The sequence below is a fragment of the Pongo pygmaeus genome, chromosome 3, assembly GCF_028885625.2.
Source record: "Pongo pygmaeus isolate AG05252 chromosome 3, NHGRI_mPonPyg2-v2.0_pri, whole genome shotgun sequence".
In the NCBI taxonomy this organism is placed as follows: Eukaryota; Metazoa; Chordata; class Mammalia; order Primates; family Hominidae; genus Pongo; species Pongo pygmaeus.
The window spans coordinates 86,519,787-86,539,829 of NC_072376.2; the positions used below are offsets into that span (position 1 = coordinate 86,519,787).

Consider the following 20,043-nt stretch of genomic DNA (forward strand, 5'->3'; position numbering starts at 1 on the left):
ATTAGGTCAGAAATGCATTTAATACACCAAACATCATACCTTAGTCTAGGCTACCATAAACATGCTCAGAACACTTACATTAGCCTATATTTGGACAAATAATCTCATAATGCAGTACATTGTAGAGTATTGGTTGATCATGGTTGTTCACCTTTGTGATCTCATGGCTGACTGGGAGCTTTGGCTTATTACCACTACTCAGCATCTTGAGAAGTGTCGTATCACATATCACTAGCTGGGAGAAAGGTCAAAATTCAAAATTTGAAGTATAGTTCCCACTGAATCTGTATGGCTTTTGCACAGTTGAAAAATCAAAAAATTATAAGTGAAACTATTGCAAGCTGGGGACCATCTGTATTCACTGAATAAGTTTCCATACCTCTGAACAGGACTATGTATGTGTTCATAATTCAAGTATATTTAGTGATACTTATTAGACTTGAATTGAAATGTATTATCCACACATACATTGTGATATTGTTATAACAGGAATAATTCTATTTAATAAATGGTATGTGCTCAACTTCCTATATTCTATGTCCCTATGTCCCTTTTGTGACCAGTATCATGTATTTTAGAATTAGTTAACTAGAATTACAGGTAACTGGGTCAATCATGGGTTTCATTATGTAAAACAAACTGAGCTGCATGGAGCTTGAACCTAGGTGTTGGTCCATTGTGGTCTTTCTGTCCACCTTAGATATCATCCACAGAAGTATTCGTCTAAGTGAGTGTGAGCGTGTGTGTGTGTGTGTGTGTCTGTTTATTACAGCCTACTTGATTCTAAAAATGATTTGTATATATAATGAAGAAAGAATCACTATATTCAGCGTGTTTAAAAATATTAAAATCTCAGATAATTTTAAAATAAAGAATATCTGTTTGTTTTTTTTCCTCATCAGCTGTTAAAAAGAAAGCTGGCTTTATCACTCCAGTTCCGGGAGGTGTGGGACCCATGACAGTGGCAATGCTTCTGAAGAACACCCTTCTGGCAGCTAAAAAAATCATTTACTAGATCACATGAAAGGATAAAGCAAACTGAAGTCATGCTATTTGTTTATTTGACAAAGGGTAAAACCTTTATATTTTACTACAAAGCTATTTATCTCTACATGGTATTTATTTTTTCATGGATGAAATCATTGTGAATCAAATGATTCACATAATTTTATGCATTTCCTGCTAATTTATTTTGAGTTTTAAGAAAACAACCAAAACAATTCCAATGAAAATTTTAGTAACAATTGTTTATTTTGAGGGTATTTGTTCATAACATTAAAACAATAAAGGGCTCATAATAAATAAATATATTTTTGACACAATTTAATATTACATAGAGTATGTTTACAACAAATATCCTGTCAGCCAAATGGTTATCCATATAAAATGTAATTTAGGTTTTGCTATTTGCATGCTCACATTTTTAATATATTTTATGATCTATGTCATATGCTAAAAAAGAGCTTGCTTACTACAAGAAAAATATTGAAATATTGAAAATATTATTATTGAAAATAAAATCTTGATCTCAACTATCCCCCAAATGCATCCTATAAGTCCATCCTAATGAGAAATTATGTTCTATTTAAGGAAAGGAAAATATTCCGGGAAGGCAAAAAATGCAATGCTATTTGGAAGTGTAATGATTTTATCAGATTGTGAATGACTACTTGCCACAGTAAAAATACATGAAGAATGTGTTAGGCTTAAATGGCATTTCTTTCTTCTAAAAAATATTTGGATAGTACCTTCAATGAGCAATAGTGGAAAAATCAAAAAATAAGTAAACAGAAAAAACTAAAGTTGTATTTTCCCACAAATATGGTATGAATGATGTCATATTAAAGAACAGCAACCGTTAACGTTTGTTCACAAATTCAGAAATCTAATAGGAAAACATGATACTTCAATGTGCCAAAACTAAACCTTAGTATACACCTAAAAATTCCTGCCTTCTTGCCTACCTGTCTTCCCTCTTCTGTTATAGCATTCGTTCCTCAAAGTAGATGCAACGTTTCTAACACAATTTAAATTAGGAAATATATATGAATGTCGTTGAAATCTATTTTGAGACTGCTGAAGCTGTTAATTGATACTGTGTTTTTATGCCCAAATCCCAGTATGTTTATGTACCAATAATGACTCTTACCCAGCGCATGTCTTTATCAGTGTGTACTCGTGACCATTTGTGTGAAAATAGACTAGATGTTTATAATTAATACCATTGCAACTGTATAATAAAAGCAATTTGAAGAAAAGCTGTATCCTTTTTTTCTTTAGATATAAATTTCTTACCCATTTCCTTACTACCTCCTGGAGAAATGTATAAGTTTCTAAAATGTGAAAGAAAAGGTTATATAGCATATTCCACAGTCAATTCAGATCAATTGTTTTCTGGTAACCCTGACGGAAGTTTAAATTTAAAGTTTCCAAGCAAACATTCAGAAAGGGCCTTTTTAATTTTTAAGGGTTCCTAACTCCTAAAACAAATAAAGTGACTAAAATACATGTATGTGGAAAACGTGAAGACTGTAATTTTGAGCTCTACCTCAACAGAGGTGCAGGAAGGGTTCCTTTGGAATAACATTCAGAATTTAGACTTCCCATAAACTAATTAAAATGCTGTAAAAGAAAAATTACTCTGACACTTGTTTAAAACAGTCAAGAAGATGTTAAGACTATTGCAGTGGGTGAAGGAGATTGAACTAACTCTGAATACAACATAGACAGCTAGGGATTTATAGCCAATGAACAGAGCTAGGGGGTTGGTGGATGGAAAATTACTAAGAGGAACTTTAGATATTCAGGTTAGGGGGATTCTCGCTAAACTGACTTGTCAGGATGCTTGATAACAGCAGGCCAAAGACTTAGATATCAAGGGAAGAGGATTAGAAACTAGATAAAATAGCAAGGGTGAGGGACTCTCCATAAACTGACTTAACAGGATTCTTTGCTAAAACTGGGCTCGATGGGTCTAGATCAAGACGTGATCAGGGAGAGAGCTCAGAGGAGCCTGACTAAGGTTCAGTGAAAGAGTCAACATATTACAGAGGTAAAGTCAATTTATTGGGACCATAACTTTACAAGTATTTGAAGTCCTTAAAAGATAGACATGTTGGGCTTGTGGAGGAGCATAGAGATGGTTTTCTTCTGCTACCATGTCTGTATCTGTAAAGAGCTCCCTAAAGAACATAATAAAGTTACAGAAATGATTATGAGCTTAGCATATATGTATGAAAGCAAGAGTTGCAATTAGACAAAAATGAAAGGTTTGTTTTGGAAAGTGGTACAGCTGGATAAATATGCAAAAATAAATTAGAGGAGTGGATAAATCAGAATTTGGCAGTATTTAGCAAGTTACGAGAATGGTAGAGGTCAGAAGATGTTATCATTGACTAACATGAGGAAATTGTAAAAGGGAGCTGACTTTGGAGTAGAGATAATATGTTCAGTTTAAAATATGTTAAGTTTGAGGTGATGACATAATACATAGATAAGCATTCTGAAGTAATATCAGTCTAGGAAGAGGATAAGAATTCATAGTAATAAGAATTTAGGACTCATCAGCATATACTGACACACTAAATTCCTGGCCTTGGTAAGCATTATACACTCTCTGTGTCTTTCTACACTTGTTCAATGGTAACAACTATCCTTAATTGAGCACCTAGCATGTGCTAAATACTTTCCTCTTTTGTTCTTTTCCTTTTTTTTTTTTTTTTTTTTTTTGAGACAGGGTCTCACTCTGTTTCCCAGGCTGGAGTACAGTGGTGTGATCACTGCTCACTGCAGCCTCGACCTCCAAGGCTCAAGCAATCCTCCCACCTCAGCCTCTGGAGTAGCTGGAACCACAGGCGAGTGCCACCATGCCCAGCGAAGTTTTTAATTTTTTGTAGAGAAGGGTCTCACTATATTGCCTAAACTGGTCTCAAACTCCTGGGATCAAGCGATTCTTCTGACTTGGCCTCCTAAGGTGCCTTTTTTTTTTGTCTTTGCTCATTATTGACAATCTTCACTTAATAGATGAGAAAATTATTGACCCTCCTGGTTATTGAAAAGCCTCAGCCAAGGTCAAATAGATAGAAAAGGTGGAATATGAATTCACAACAAAGTCTGTTGGGATGATGTGAGTCAGAAGCCACTCCTTTTACTACTACACTCTGCCTTCCCTTGTATCCTACCCTCACCCCCAAGTCCTTTCTCTTATTACTAGGTATCTAAATCCTACTTGTTATTTAAGATTCACTTCAAATGAAACTTGTCCATGAAAAATGTCAGCCCTTAGCTCTCAGAGCCCTTTGTGCACACATTCATGGCATTTGTCACTCCCTACCTAGTACTGCAGTTATGTATGTACTTTGCCTAGAACCCTTTAGTTCCTTGAAGTCAGAATCCATGCATGATTTGTCTATTTGTCTTACAAATATCATCTCACCCAGCCTAGTGCCAAGGATATAGTAGTCATTCAATATTTTATGAATGAATGCAACTGAATCCATGAAAGTGATAGAATAAACTTAGAGAATCAATGAACGGATCACCATTCTCTGCCAATGACCAGCAATAAATTTTGGTTAAGTTAGTGAAACTGCAAGGGAAAAAAGATAGAAAGGGGAGAGAAGAATAAGCTTTCAGAGATTCTCTCTTCTAGCATAAACTTCTAGAAGAAGAGAGATAAGTAAATTAAAAAGACTGGAAACATGGCATGAGAGAAAAGTAATAGTGGAGCTCTTAGCCTCTCATTTCCATCTCCTTTCTCACCCTAACCTGCTTTAATGCATATTAAGAATGAATAAAGATATCAGAAAAACCACCTTACCATATCCATCTCCCCCATTCTTTGGGATTTGGAGAAAGGACTTTTGGGTGAGAGGATTGAAGATGTGAAGGGAGTGGACTTTCCTGTAAAGATTGTAAGTGGGAGCCATGAGTATGGGCCCCAGAGGAAAGGCAACATATTTGATGACTTGAAGTTACTTTCTGGTATACACCATAAGCTAAAGCAGAAGATGGGTTTCTATATTAAGTGGCCCAATTTACCAGAGAGACTTCAGTTCCATCTCTCAGCACAGATGTGAGTGAAAATCACAGTTAATTACATATTTAGTTTTTTTTCTAATAAAGGTAACTTATTTAAAGCTTGATTTTAGGGGATAATTGAGGGAATTCTTTTGAGATCAGTACAACAATTCCTACAAGAGAACACAGGTAGGGAAATGGAAACCGCATATGATTTAGAATCTGAAAATATAGAATTGAAGTCCTTTTTTTTGTTTGTTTTGTTTTGTTTTGTTTGTTTGAGACAGGGTCTGTAGCCCAGGCTGGGGTGCAATGGTGTACTCATGGCTCATTGCAGCCTTGACCTCCCAGGCTCAAGTGATCCTCCTCCCTCTGCCTCTCAAGTAACTCAGACTACCATGCCCAGCTAATTTATTTTTTGTAGAGTCGGGGTCTTGCTCTGTTGCCCAGGCTGGTCTCGAACTCCTGGGCTCAAGCAATCCTCCTCCCTCAGCCTCTGAAAGTGCTGAGATTACAGGTATGAGCCAGTGCACCTGGCCAGGATTGAAGTCCTGACTCTAGGCATGTCCTTTGGCAAGTCACTTAATTCTTTTGAGCCTCAATTTGTCATTTGTCATGTGAGAATAGAAATAATGCCTGTTATTTATTTCCTTATTCTCTGAAGACAGTTTCATTGAGTATTTACTAGATGTTAGGTACTGGATTTGTTTGGGCCAGGGTTACTGAAGAAAGAATTGAGATGTGTAGGGAAACCTGTAAAGTGCAAAGGACTGCACTAGCTACAGTTAAGAGTTTTTACAAAGATAATCTTTGTACTTTGATGTCTCAGTCTTAGAAATAAAGTATTTAATCCCAACACTTTGGGAGGCCAAGGTGGGCAGATCACGAGGTCAGGAGATTGAGACCATCCTGGCTAACACAGTGAAACCCCATCTCTACTAAAAATACAAAAACTTAGTGGGGCGTGGTGGCGGGCACCTGTAGTCCCAGCTACTCGGGAGGCTGAGGCAGGAGAATGGCGTGAACTCGGGAGGCGGAGCTTGCAGTGAGCTGAGATGGCGCCACTGCACTCCAGCCTGAGTGACAGAGCGAGACAATGTCTCAAAAAAAAAAAAAAAAGGAAAGAAAGTATTTAATATGAGTCCTAACGTCTCCCTCCAGAAACTACAAAAAGAATTGTGATGGTTTATTTAATCTTTTGTAAATGATTTCTTCTTAACTTCTCAGCAATGGTGCAAAGAAGATTGTTTAATTTATAATTCAAATGTTATTTGCCTGGGAAATATATTATCCAGAAATTGACTTAGTAATGAACAGTTCTTTAAAAACCTACAAAAGTAGAAATGCAAAATGTAGACACATTTAAAGTGAGCCAAGTACTATTATATTAACTTTAAAATGATGACTCCTGTGGTAAGTGATTGCCCAAGTTATAATGAGTTCAACAAGCTTGTTCTTGTGTGATTTCTAACACCACATTTATATTCGAATAGTGAAAGGGCTCCTTTCTGGTAAATCTAATTTGCTGAGTGGACATGATGCAAAAGATAACCTATCTTGACTTGAATATGTTTTTAGGGTTTTGAGGTTTCAAGTTTCAAGAAAATAGAAGCAATTGAAATTCCAGGCAGAAAGACTCAATGCCTCAGGAAGATATATTTATAAATTATTTATAGTAATTTGAGGCAAGTGAAAATTTCTGTAGTTGTAAAATATAATAGCTGTAATTACATACTTTGGCCTTTAAAGTGCCACTTTAATAATTACAACTAGATGAACATTGAGAAATAATTTGAATGTTGTATTAACTTAGAAACTTTCTATTCATTGGATGTATCCAAACTAAATGTCATCTTAATTTTCTCTTAATGGAGAATTTTAATATTATTATTATTGCTATTATTATTATGTTGGTACTTTACTGGTTCTCTTTAGCTAATCATTGGGACGCAGATTTAAGCATTGTTGTTCCTGAAATATGGTAGCCCATGTCATTTACTCAGAAAAATGTTAAATAGCAGGATGACAGAAAGGTAAATGTTATACTATTAAAAATAATTTTATTTACAGCACTTGTCATAGTAAAACTAAGAAATAAACACTAAAATGAAATATGAAACCTCTGTGTTTTCACAAATTTAACTGTTCTCACCAACTAAATTAACAAATTATCTGGATTTGAAATGGAACTCATAGTCTGTAATGAAAGGTGGTATAACCAACTATAGTTTCAGGGATATTTCTTTTAGAAACAGGTTATGCTGCTTCCTAATTTGCAGTTATGTTTGTTGAACTCCCGTATAGGTTTCTAGCATAGTTTGAGCTGGTATAGTTCTCTTCACACCAATGGGAGCCTTTCCTGAAATTACATTTTGTTCTTGTTGTTTTAAGTACTTTTACATACATGATTATGCCCACAGGTAACAGGAAACCAATGTTTCAAAAGAAAACTTGATCACATTGCTAGATAATACAGGGATCCTAACCAAGTGCGTGAGTGCCCAGAGGCTTTCTGCTGCTGCCAGAAGTACATATTTTTTTGATTGGTAAGAACTGCCAGATGACGCTTCATGAAATATAAATGCAACAAAGACTCAGAGAGCTCAATAAAAACCTTCCACCCGTCAGTCTAGAAGGATAAGAGAAAGAAAGTTAAGCAACTACAGGAAATGGCTTTGGGAGTTCCAATATCAGTCTATCTTTTATTCAACGGTAGGTAATTTCCTCTTGTTTTGTTAACTTTATATCAGTGTAAAATGTGAGCAGAATTTATTTTATCTGCATTAGAGAGAAGTTGGCTTCCAACAGTTGTTCTTTATGACAAAGATCAGTGTAATGAATCTGTGGATTAATTTAGTTTCTTATGTCCTGTATGTTCCTTTCCTAATATATTTTTGTCACCTTTTTTGAGACCTCCAGAATGTTTGCTTTATACAATTGAAGAGTAATTGATACATTTAGCTACTATACTATAGTGTTCTTATTTTTGAATTAATATGTAAATGTATCAATGGTCTTAAAAATTGGGTTTTTACTTGCTTTAATTCTAATATAGTCAATGGAATGGATGAGAAACTGTAAGGATGTTGCCCTAGTCACATTATGGATTTCAACTGTAATATATTAAAAAAAATAGAAATTGGAATAAACAGAATAAGAATACTTTCCATCTGTTGCTTGTACATAGAAGGAGGCTCTCTGTTAAGGATGCTTTTGCCCCCTTAATACAGCAATGACAGCACTGACTGAAGAGGCAGCCGTGACTGTAACACCTCCAATCACAGCCCAGCAAGGTAACTGGACAGTTAACAAAACAGAAGGTATTTTCTTCCCATTTTCATATTTCACAAGACTTTTCTAAAACTTGGGAGAGAAATTTGGATTGTGATAAAAGCAATATTGGCCATTTTTAATACATATTTTATTATTAGATAATCAGCTCTTTTAGCAGGATATTGTTAAATTGAAGTGACAGATAAATGTGCCAGCAAATAATTGCCTTTTTAAAAGGAGGAAGTTAAGCAAATGAGACAAAAGCTGTCTTCAGTTACTGTCTTGAATGTGAAACAGGCCACATTTTCTGCTTCATTTCTGGGTGGTTCCCAATAACCTCTGTGTGTTCAGAGACAGTTTGTCGCCATTTTGACATTCTTCATGAGCAGCATTATATTTTGATCTGTAATTGTAAGCTTTGCTGCCAAAGACATTATGGCTACAAGATGAAAAGCACTTTCCCTCATCTTTGGAATGACCTTTTTTCTTGTTTGCTTTGGGGTTTTTGTTGTTATTTTAGCATATGCTGTACTTCCTAACCACTTGTACCCAATTTTTGTTGTTGATGGTAATGATATATTTTCTTTTGCACTTAATTATTATCACAGTGGCTTCTGGATGCTCTTGAGCATCAGCGTTCTTTCTCTAATCTGTTTAAACTCTTAGAGGTGAAACTTGGAAAGCTTGTTGCTTACCAAGACCTGTGACTGAGTGGTTATGATTCTTCTGCAAATCGCATCCTGATTGCTATGTGAAGGCTGGCAATTTGATTTAGTACAGAGGAAGCAATGTCTTGCAGTCAGAGTCAGGCAAATAAAGGAAGACTGTCATATCTCAGTGTTCTTCATGTCACCAATAATTTAAAATTTTAAATGATTGTCTCGAAATATTTTACCCATTTGATTTTTTGAATATCTGTTGATTTGCAAAACGAAATCAATGTGGGTTATAGAATAACTTTTAGCCAACTATTTGTCTTCTAAGCCTTCAAACAAAGAGGAAACACCTTATTAGAATTATTATATTCAGTATTATACTGGCCTGGCGCAGTGGCTCATGCCTGTAATCCCAGCACTTTGGGAGGCCAAGGCAGGCAGATCACCTGAGGTCAGGAGTTTGAGACCAGCCTGGCCAACATGGTGAAACCCTGTCTCTACTAAAAATACAAAAATTAGCTTGGCATGGTGGCGCATGCCTGTAATCCCAGCTACTCAGGAGGCTGATGAAGGAGAATTGCTTGAATCCAGGAGGTGGAGGCTGCAGTGAGCTGAGATGGGGCCATTGCACTCCAGCCTGGGTGACAGAGTGAGAGTCTGTCTCAAAAAAAAAAAAAAAAAAAAAAGAAGATAATATACTGCAGAAAATTAAAGAAGCATAGTTTTCTCTCAATGACTGACTTCGTAATACCATGCTCAGTACTAAATTTTTTTTCTTCCTTAATGGTGAACAGCAAATAAAATATTTTGAGTTACAAGTAATAATAATGGTAAAAAGGAATCCAATACAGTCATCCTCCGTTATTGGTTGAACATTGGTTCCAAGACCTCCTCCTCCTGCCCAGAGGGTACCAAAATCCACAGATGCTCAAATCCCTTATATAAAATAGCGAAATATTTGCATATAACCTATAGACACACACCCATGTACTTTAAATCACCCTTGATTAGTTATGCCTAAAACATTGTAAACACTATGCAAATAGTTGTTATACTGCATTGTTTAGGGAAAAATGACAAGAAAAGTCTGTACATGTTATGTACAGATGCTTTTTTTTCAAATATTTTCCATATGAGGTTGGTTGAATCCACAGATGTGGAACCTATGAATACAGAGTTACAACTGTATATCATTTCTGTATTTTTCCTTTGCTTTCTTGATGGAGAACTTTAATTTTTCCTTTTGCTTTTTATCTAACTTAAAAATATCAATCTAGTATCTTCGAAAAATTTTTATAAAGTTATGATCATTCTCCTCATTCTTAGGGGAAAGATGAGTCTCTCTGGTATAACTTTTCTTTAGAAATGGCTTAATTCTCACATTTTTCTACCAAATCCAGTTTCAGGCTTAGTTAATCGAACTTGTTTAGTCTTGAAATAGAAAGCACCCAGCACAGTTTATAATGGAAAATTCTCACTGCCTGAGAATTAATTATTAAAGTGATAAATTATATTCATCCTATTCAACAAAATGAACGTGAATTAGAAGGTAATGTGTGTTCTCACCAAAATAAAGTAATACAACATAGTATTTTGTTTGTAATCTTAACATCTAAAGATTTAGCATTTTTAATATAAAAAAGAATGCCTTTTAAAACTGTTTTTTCCCTAAAAACAAGTAAGATTCTCTTAATCTTAGCAAGGCAAATATGGTATACCTTTATCATAATGATGAGGATATATGTTTATTTCTAAAAATGACAAGTAAAATGCCATTAATTCTGTTCGAGAAAAATTTAAGAATCAATAAAGTATGCCCCAAAGGACTCAATTATGCAATTTTACCCAAGGGTCATTCCCACTGCATAAACACCAAGAATGGCATAGGTCTTGGAATAAGAATCTTGTTTATTATCTCACAAGTGTAAATTCAAATCTTCCCAAGTTCTTACTTCTCAGGTGTAAAGGAAGAAAATCGAAATATTATGTGAGATCTTCTATATTAATTAGTATTCAGACACAAGTCTGGGAAGCATCGCGCAAAATAGCCTGCTAAGACTAGAACCAATGCTGCCACCTTTTGGCGAATTTGTTGCCTTTTCTGTCTTACTACGTTGCTTCTAAAAAATGAAACAATCATCAATCCACCTCCATCCCCTAATTAATTAATAATATGTCATATGTCTAGATGATATTAACCCAGCCCTTGTGAATACAACCTGCTAAGAGAATCAGTAGTTTAAAGGACACAGCACCACCCCCAAATATCCTTAAAATTAAAAATTTATTTACATATGTATTAAAAATTTACCATAAAAGTAAGACACATTTCATTTGCTAACATTGTATCTCCTTTTCCTAGCTGACAACATAGAAGGACCCATAGCCTTGAAGTTCTCACACCTTTGCCTGGAAGATCATAACAGTTACTGCATCAACGGTGCTTGTGCATTCCACCATGAGCTAGAGAAGGCCATCTGCAGGTACATGCAAAGAAATATCCAAGTCCTAGAGACAGGAGATGAGTTTATGTCTCTGTTGTTTCATATAGTACATTTCCACACTTTGCTGTCTTTAGTTTAAAAGGGTGCATAATCTGAACATGACTTGACAGGCCTCTACATATTTGAATATCTAAGGAGTCTTTTGTCTAAACTATTTAATTCTCATTAATTAAAAACATGGTTCCCAGATTAGCAGCATGTCTTGAACCTGGGTGCTTGTTAGAAATGCAGGATCTATGCTCTACCCCAGAACTATTGAATCAGAATCTGCATTTTTAACAACATGCAAAGGTGATTTTAAGTTTTGGGGTTGTTTTCAGGATGAAATGAAGCAAACTAAGGCAAAAACATTACAGGAATATGAAGTTCTAGAGCAACTAAAATACAATTTTTATGATCATGATTTGCTCAGTATTCTCCTATGGAAGAATAGGCTAATGATTTTTCTAGAGTAAATTATGCAAGCATAGTACCTTTTCCCTCTGCTAATGAAGGGAAAATATGGGGCCTTAATGATTATTGGAAAATTCATAGCTGCTTCATTGCCCTGAACAGATTGGCTTTCGTTTGTTATTTGCCTCTTTAATTTAAATTCCTTATTTCCATTTATTTTTTAAAATTTATTGAAACAGGTTATTTGTATTTCTACCACTGCAGGTTTTAAAATTAAACTTTTTTTCTTTCTTTAAAGGTGTTTTACTGGTTATACTGGAGAAAGGTGTGAGCACTTGACTTTAACTTCATATGCTGTGGATTCTTATGAAAAATACATTGCAATTGGGATTGGTGTTGGATTACTATTAAGTGGTTTTCTTGTTATTTTTTACTGCTATATAAGAAAGAGGTATGAAAAAGACAAAATATGAAGACACTTCATATGCATTCATTTGACAAATATTTATTCAGCCACTATAATGTGTCAGGCACTGACATGTAAAATTTTTTTAATTAAAAAAGAGCTGTAATCTGGCAAAAAGTTTCTATTTAATATTTTTCATGCCTTTTCTCATAAACCCAGACGAGTGGTAAAAATTTGCCTTCAGTTGTAATAGGAGAGTTTAAACGTACAGTCTCCCTTCATCCTATCTCTGTCTGCCCACATCGAAATTATAAATGAGGAGGACAGCAGGCCCCAAGAAAGTAGGGACTAAGTATGTCTTGTTCAAAATTGTATATTCAGTGCCTTACACTATGCCTAGCACACAACACACACTGAGTAAATATTTGTTGAGTGAAATAAAATCAAGAAACAAGTAAAAACTGAATAAAAATGTGTGACAACATTGGCCATTTCTTCCCAGACATCAACTGGGGGTATCTTCAGAAGATACTGTCTCCTGCTAAAAACCTAAGAAGATAATCTACAAATAATTGTAATTATTTACATATTCATTCTTATTTCTTGATTTTTCCACGAGTAATTTTTCCTTAAATCCATGTAACTAGGATAAAGTCAAGAAATAAAGTGAGATACCCTAACAAAAAAATACAAATACATTATTTCCCTTGCTGTACTCTAATTAAAGTTGTCATTTCTAAATGACCAAAACTGCCTCCTCAAAATTAGAAAAATTTGTTTTGCTTAACAAATGCATCTTAAAGAGAATCAAATCTATATTATATCAGTTGTAGATTTGCCTAAGAGACCAAGAAATATAATAATAATGAGGGGGAGGAGGAGGAGGTAAGACTTTTCCGCATTACTAAGGTGGCTCTCTGAGGTCAGATTTCCTAGAAGCGGAGCCTTCAGATAGAGATTGCTGTGCATGTGATTGGTTGAGGGAGTACTCTACCTTTATTTTAGGTGAAACCTGTAATAAAGTAAGGAAAGCAGATGGAGCACAAGAAGAAGCTAAGCAAAGATGTGGCTTTAACTGAAGTGTAGCCCCAGCCTGATTCCACAGGGAGATCTAGAATGTGAATAGCAGTGTAGACCTCTCCCAAGGAGATGAGGCATCTGGATTTCAATATCCCATATTATTCAATCATGGATTCATGTGGGGTAAGGAACAGGGGCTTGTAATCTCCCAGCAATCTCCTGGCAGGGCACTTAGTTGACCATGGGCAGACCTTGGGAGAAGACTGCTGCTGTGAGCCTGTTAATGCCCACAGCTGCTGAGGGATGGGTTGACAAATGGGTAAAGGGGATCTGGGTGGGACACCAAGAGCAACTGCTGCAGAGTGCATTTATGTAAGTTTCAATGACCTATATGAACCACAGTCAAATTCATATGGAAACCAATGCTCTGTTTCAGGTGTCTAAAATTGAAATCGCCTTACAATGTCTGTTCTGGAAAAAGACAACCACTGTGAGGCCTTTGTGAAGAATTTTCATCAAGGCATATGTAGAGATCAGTGAGCCCAAAATTAAAGTTTTCAGATGAAACAACAAAACTTGTCAAGCTGACTAGACTTGAAAATAATGACAGTTGGGATCACAATGAAATGAGAAGATAAAATTCAGCGTTGGCCTTTAGACTTTGCCATCCTTAAGGAGTGATGGAAGCCAAGTGAACAAGCTGCAGTGACACAAGTCAAGTTCATAGTTTCACTCTGGGTTTTTTGTTGTTGTGTGGTTATTATTCTCACTACAGAAAGACTGAGTTTCATGCTCCTGGCTGTGTCAGATGTGAATTTTCATGGGAATAATAATCAACCTTGCAGCAAGCCAAAGCAATGCCTCGCTTGGGTTCTTCATGTTCTTACTACCCAGTGTTTTTTACCACCTAGATGGACCTCTCTAAGTCTATTTGCTCAGTGAACCTTATCCCAAACTTCTTGTTTTCATGGTGTCTAAAAGAATGTGATGTTAGCTTTTAGAATGAAATCAGTGTTAAGGTACCTGCAGTGAACCAAACGTGTCTTAAATCTAACCTACTGAAAACAGAATGGAATGTCCAAGGCAAATACAAATCATACACAGCTTGTAACATACAGCCTTTATATGTGACATATGGAATAAACTAAAGAGTTTCTGAAGACTGAAGCTATCTGGATATCAAGTCTGGAGTAGGCAAAGCATTTCCATTTCTACATGGATTATAAAACTTTGTGTTGGACTCATTGGCCCCTAATGCTTTTGTTCATCACTTCTTCCAGTTGTCGGTGGAATTACCTGGTGACTATTCATTTGGACCGAAATCCTAGAAGTCTCCTACTGAATAAAAGTCTACAATTGGCCCTAAAATAGAAACTGAAACACAGGACATAGAATTTTTTCACCAGACCACAGCATGTGGAAACTTTCCTTATCGTTTTTGAACACTTGTTAACAGATTTGCACATAGAGGGAGAGAAAAAAAAAATGGAGTAACAGTCAAAATAATAAGAATCAGTGTCCAGGCCAGGTGCGGTAGTTCACGCCTGTAATCCTAGCACTTTGGGAGGCCAAGGCGGATGGATCACCTGAGGTCAGGAGTTTGAGACCAGCCTGGCCAACATAGTGAAACCCTGGCTCTACTAAAAATACAAAAATTAGCTGGGCGTGGTGGCACATGCCTGTAATCCCAGCTACTCTGAAGGCTGACACAGGAGAATCGCTTGAACCCAGGAGGCAGAGGTTGTAGTGAGCCGAGATGGCAACCCTGCACTCCAACCTGGGCGACAAGAGCGAAACTCCCTCCAAAAAAAAAAAAAAAAAAAAAAATCAGTATCCCTCCTCTTAGTAATATTTCTGTCACTTAATTCAAACAGTCGTATGCAGATCACTTAATTTATTTGGGCTTTTGTTTCATTTTCTACAAGGCCCTCTTAGCTCTAAAACTTGACAGTGGAATAAGGAAATGTTTTTCCAAACCTGCATTGCCGGTGAGATCCTCAACATCAACATGTTGAGATGGACCTCAACCCCACCTCTAACCCTGAAACACACCACTTGATATTATCTTAGGTATATGTTTTAGTGTTAGTTTGTAAAATAATAATTTATTTTTGAAGGAAATATAAAATATTAAAGAGTAATAATAGCTATCATTTTTTAAGATTCAATCTAAAACAATGGACTCTTTTTTTCCCCATTTGTGATGTAGATAAGCAAGACAATTTTGATCATGAGTGGTAAAAAGAGGATCAAACTTGACTATTCTTACAATGACAGTCCAGCAGCAAGCCTTTCATTTACATTAAATTATAACTTTTCATTCATTCCTAAACCAAACTTAAAATTCTGCTTTCCTTTGAGTAGAAGGTATTTAACTTGTTTTGTTTTTCCTTCAGAAGGAATTTAATGCAAATGGATTGCAGTCAGCACTTTCTGAATGTTTTCACACAGTGTGCAAAGCTTACATCATACCAAGGAGTGGAGAGTTGAAGTTTCCTCCCAGTGACTCCAGTGACAGACCACACCTAGAAAGCGTTTCTCTTCCTGAGTATTTCAAAAAGATGTAAAAGAGCTGGGGAGAGTATGGGAAGAAACAATACAGGATTGCCTTTAATTAACAATTGCCTCCTGATAAAAGGAAAAAGAAATTAATGCTGGAGTATGGAGGGGTGATAACCTTAAAGATTATAAATATTTGTTGTCTATAAATACTTGTAAATTATAAACACAATATAATTAAAATTAGAACATCAGGAAAAGAATTAAAATCCTCAGGTTGCAAAACCAAAATGTTAACCAAAACAAATACTCATGAGATTCAACTTTGTTCACCTATAGAATAGTACTTATTAACAACATAAAATCTACCCTATGAGACTGTATGGAAACTCAGAGTGTGGCTTATGATGACCATCTGTTTATGATATTTCATATAAAACAATCTTGTGATCCTGTAGTTCCTACCATTAATTTTGTAGGAAGGAATCTCTGACATTCCTATGGAGCTAGAACCACATCTGGCAATATTTAAGTACCTAAGCAGAACTTAAGAGGGACAATGCATAAGTACAAGATATTTAGAAATTGGTTCATTTTTTTTCTATATATAAGAAGACCCTAAAAAGAGCCTTTCAGTAAAGTTTGTGCTTCAGAACTACACTTTCAGCTATCAATCAATGTGTCATTAATTGGGGGTGGATTATTTAGGAAACAAATGCCAACATGTTTCAGGCATCTTTGACTACATTACACTAGCCAAGAAGTTCATCAATTTCTTTCATTCCCCATTTTGTCTCTTCCCTTCGTCTATCCTCCAATTATTTGAGAACACATCCTTAAGTCATCAGTATTCATGAGTGCTTTATTATTTAGCATTTCAGAGTATAATGAGGATGGGGCACAGAATATAATGTCAGCCATCCTGGAGCCAGTAAATTTGCAAAAAAAGTAATTAAAAATGCTTGTCATTATATTCTCTTCAACCAAGGTAGCTTTTTGTATAGTTGTGTTTTCATAAAGTTTGAAAAGGATGAAATTATAACATAGTTCATCTTTTAGTCTTTCCTGGCACAATACAAATCTAATCCTTTAATTTTTACATGTTCGTTTTGGTGATGTCAAGATTTCCATTCATTATATTTAATTGAGAAAAAAGTCATAAGAAAATAACAAACATCAGCAATTTAAGCTTTTGATGTTAAACATGAGGACAATTCATCTATGCAGAGGACCATGAGGAAGCCATTTAATGTCTCTGCATTACAAAATATAACATGCTTTCTGTGAAGTGATATAAATATTGGTATCCTACTACCCACACTCATTGGAAGGGTTACCAAAATCCCTCTATTGCAAAACATCACTCTTTCTCGCTTACGTCATGGCTGCATGACATCAGGACATGAGCAGCTGCCAAGATGAACTATAAATGTTGAAACTTAATTTGCCAGTGTCTAGCACTGCTAATCTGGGTGAGCCCACATTTTTGTCCAGACCTTTGGCTCAGATCTATTCAGTAGCACATTCAGAAATGTCTTTTCTAAATTCTACATTTTTTATTAAGTATTCAATTTTTATTAATTATTTAATCAATCAATGCCCAGCTCAGAGTATAAGAGCTTAAGCAGTTAATTTTCTAAGAATTTTAAGGCTAGGACCCTTGAGAATATCTATGTGAATACATGTGTCCCGTCATTATATTTTACTTCTTTTCCAAAACTAAACATGATGGATGTTCCAGATTGTCGGCAATACCCACAGCTTCGGAAGAAACATCTCATAAAGATTAGAAATGTGATTATACGGTAACAAGAAGAACTGAATTGTTCAGTCAGGTCTTATCTAAACACCTCATGGCCTTTCTTTGTCATTTTTTATGTCTCAGATATTATTGGGGCATACGTCATCTAGATTAAAATTTGGTTAAGTCTACAGTCAACCAGCTGTCAAACTGGCAGTATTACTGATCTTTTTTTTTTTTTTTTTTTTTGAGATGGAGTCTCACTCTGTCACCAGGCTGGAGTGCAGTAGCGCAATCTCAGCTCATTGCAACCACTGCCTCCCTGGTTCAAGTGATTCTCCTGCCTCAGCCTCCTGAGTAGCTGGGACTACAGGTGTGGTGTGCCACCACACCCAGCTAATTTTTGTATTTTTAGTAGAGACGGGGTTTCACCATCTTGGCCAGGATAGTCTCGATCTCCTAAGATGGTATTAATTAGGATTCACATCTTTCTGAAAAAAAAAATGGCATCTCTAGATCTTAAAAATCACGCTAAAAATTAATTCAATATTAAGTTCCTTAACAAATCAAGTTAAAGCAATAATGTAATACAGTAACCATTTATGAGCACTTGCAATGTTTGAAAGCATTAGTTGCATTATTTTAATTAATCCATGCTTCTGTGTAATTGAGGCTTAGAGAAGGGGGAATCACTTGTTCAAGGTCACAGGGCCTCAGCCTGAACCAGCTGCATCTGATATCAGAGTTCTTCATCTAATATCTAAGCTCTATATAATAATGCTTCCCAATATTTTATGAAAAATATTACTGTTGAGGGATAATTTCTTAGTGAACTTAAAGGTATGCCCAAGTGATTAGTATGCAATTGAAAAAAGTTATTTTCTTAAAATATAGAAAATAATAATTTTTTTTTTTTTTTTTTGAGATGGAGTCTCGCTCTGTCGCCAGGCTGGAGTGCAGTGGCGCGATCTCAGCTCACTGCAACCTCCGCCTTCCTGGTTCAAGCGATTCTCCTGCCTCAGCCTCCCAAGTAGCTGGGACTACAGGCATGTGCCACCACGCCCAGTAAATTTTTGTATTTTTAGTAGAGATGGGGTTTCACCATGTTGGCCAGGATGGTCTCAATCTCTTGACCTTGTGATCCGCCTGCTCAGCCTCCCAAAGCGCTGGATTACTGGCGTGAGCCACCACGCCCGGCCACAAAGTAATAATATTTGTCATGGATCAACCACAAAATTCCCCTGCTGTCATCTGCAAATTATTAAGATATGTATAACACCCTCAGGGTGAGGTCAGATCAATGTCAAGTGCCTGCTGACAGTTGAGTGCACAGTCTGGGGAGAGACTCTATAGTGTAAAGGAACTCTGGCTTATCCTCATGACTCAAGGAATGAGGAGTATTCTCTTAGAGCACTCTCTTGGAATATTGGGAATATTCTACTCTAACCTGTAGCCAGTATTCCTAGAGAATATTGGAAATATTCTAATCTAGCCTGTAACCCTTGGCTACAAGCTATTTCCCAATATTTTTTTATCTTTGAGACATACCTGACTCAGGTTGTTTTTGAGATGAAGGGTGAGGAATCCAAGTGGTTTTCATGTCTATAGTAAAATCTCATCAACCCTCTTCTCTCCACATTATCCTCAATCCTACCCCAGCCCCACATGCACCTTGCAGAAAAGCAGTAAGTAGCGGCGGTCCAGCTTAGGAAAAAATTGGAAAATAACATTTTAAAAAATCTGTGCAGTAGTTTGGCACTAAAATGATCTGTGTTCTAGTTCAGCTGTGTGATCCGAACTTTACTGGGACCCTTTGGATATGATATCCTTGCCTGTTAAGTGGAGAAGTTAGACTCTGAAGATGACCTCCACATTCCCTTCCGGGTTGGAAGTTGTACATTGGAAATGTGATGCCGATAAGCAGATCCAGTCCACAGACATATTCCCTTTAGCTTTCGTGGTGTTTGTTTTAAATCAAGCCCACATTTAAAAACCAAGCTGTTTTACTATTTTAAAAAATCTAGCCTCTTTTGAAAAATAAAAAATACAGAGCTCTGGTCCTATTTTCATTGTGCCAGCGCTCTATATCTTTTGTAACTTTGGTTAGAAGGAGCATGCCTCAATACCCAACTGCTGCTGCTGCTTAGGCTGCCAGTACAGGGTCCTATGGGCCTTTAAGTCTGCAAACTTGCTTCTTTGGTTTCATTTTAATCTTTCCTCATCTAAATTCTCCTGAGTCTAATCATCAAGATGCCTGTAGAGGGCCCCGTTGTACTGCAAACCCCATAAATCATAAAGGAGTCTCAGATCAAAGAGTCGCCCAGGAATGTGCTTATTAGGAGAACCCACACTCACCTGGAAACCGGCAGGGGTGGCATCTGGTGACTCAGGCACTGCCCTGCCCACACCTTCAGTCACTCTCTGCTATAATCCTTGCTAGATCTGTCTTTTCAGTGCACAAGCTTGCTTATGTTGCCTCCCAGCTTGAGAACTGACACTGACTCCCCATTGTGCACCATGTTTAGTAAGGAC

The 20,043-nt window shown here is 36.3% G+C and overlaps 2 protein-coding genes across 18 annotated transcripts in view; both read left to right on the top strand.

Annotated features, from left to right (window-relative positions):
- MTHFD2L (methylenetetrahydrofolate dehydrogenase (NADP+ dependent) 2 like) overlaps window positions 1-2,254 on the top strand; it is a 186,497-nt gene extending 184,243 nt beyond the window's left edge. For all 12 annotated transcript variants that reach the window (XM_054484935.2, XM_054484934.2, XM_054484936.2 and 9 more), the window contains one exon: window positions 903-2,254. In XM_054484935.2, coding sequence (XP_054340910.1) covers window positions 903-1,015 — 113 coding nt within the window. In that variant the 3' untranslated portion in view covers window positions 1,016-2,254. The remainder of the gene's footprint in view (window positions 1-902) is intronic.
- EPGN (epithelial mitogen) lies at window positions 903-16,757 on the top strand. 6 transcript variants are annotated; one of them, XM_054484949.2, is made up of 6 exons: window positions 903-1,071; window positions 7,440-7,731; window positions 8,250-8,312; window positions 11,311-11,431; window positions 12,144-12,170; window positions 13,708-16,732. In XM_054484949.2, the coding sequence occupies exons 2-6, from the start codon at window positions 7,689-7,691 to the stop codon at window positions 13,763-13,765; spliced, it is 312 nt and encodes a 103-aa protein (XP_054340924.1). In that variant the 5' UTR covers window positions 903-1,071; window positions 7,440-7,688; the 3' UTR covers window positions 13,766-16,732. The 6 variants fall into 6 exon arrangements, 5 of the variants coding, with proteins under 5 accessions (XP_054340924.1, XP_054340921.1, XP_054340919.1 ...); XR_008502066.2 differs by lacking the exon at window positions 903-1,071 and adding an exon at window positions 13,257-13,454 and having other exon boundaries at window positions 7,551-7,731; window positions 8,250-8,339; window positions 13,708-16,757; XM_054484944.2 differs by lacking the exon at window positions 903-1,071 and having other exon boundaries at window positions 7,539-7,731; window positions 12,144-12,296; window positions 13,708-16,757.
- Window positions 16,758-20,043: the final 3,286 nt, after the last annotated feature.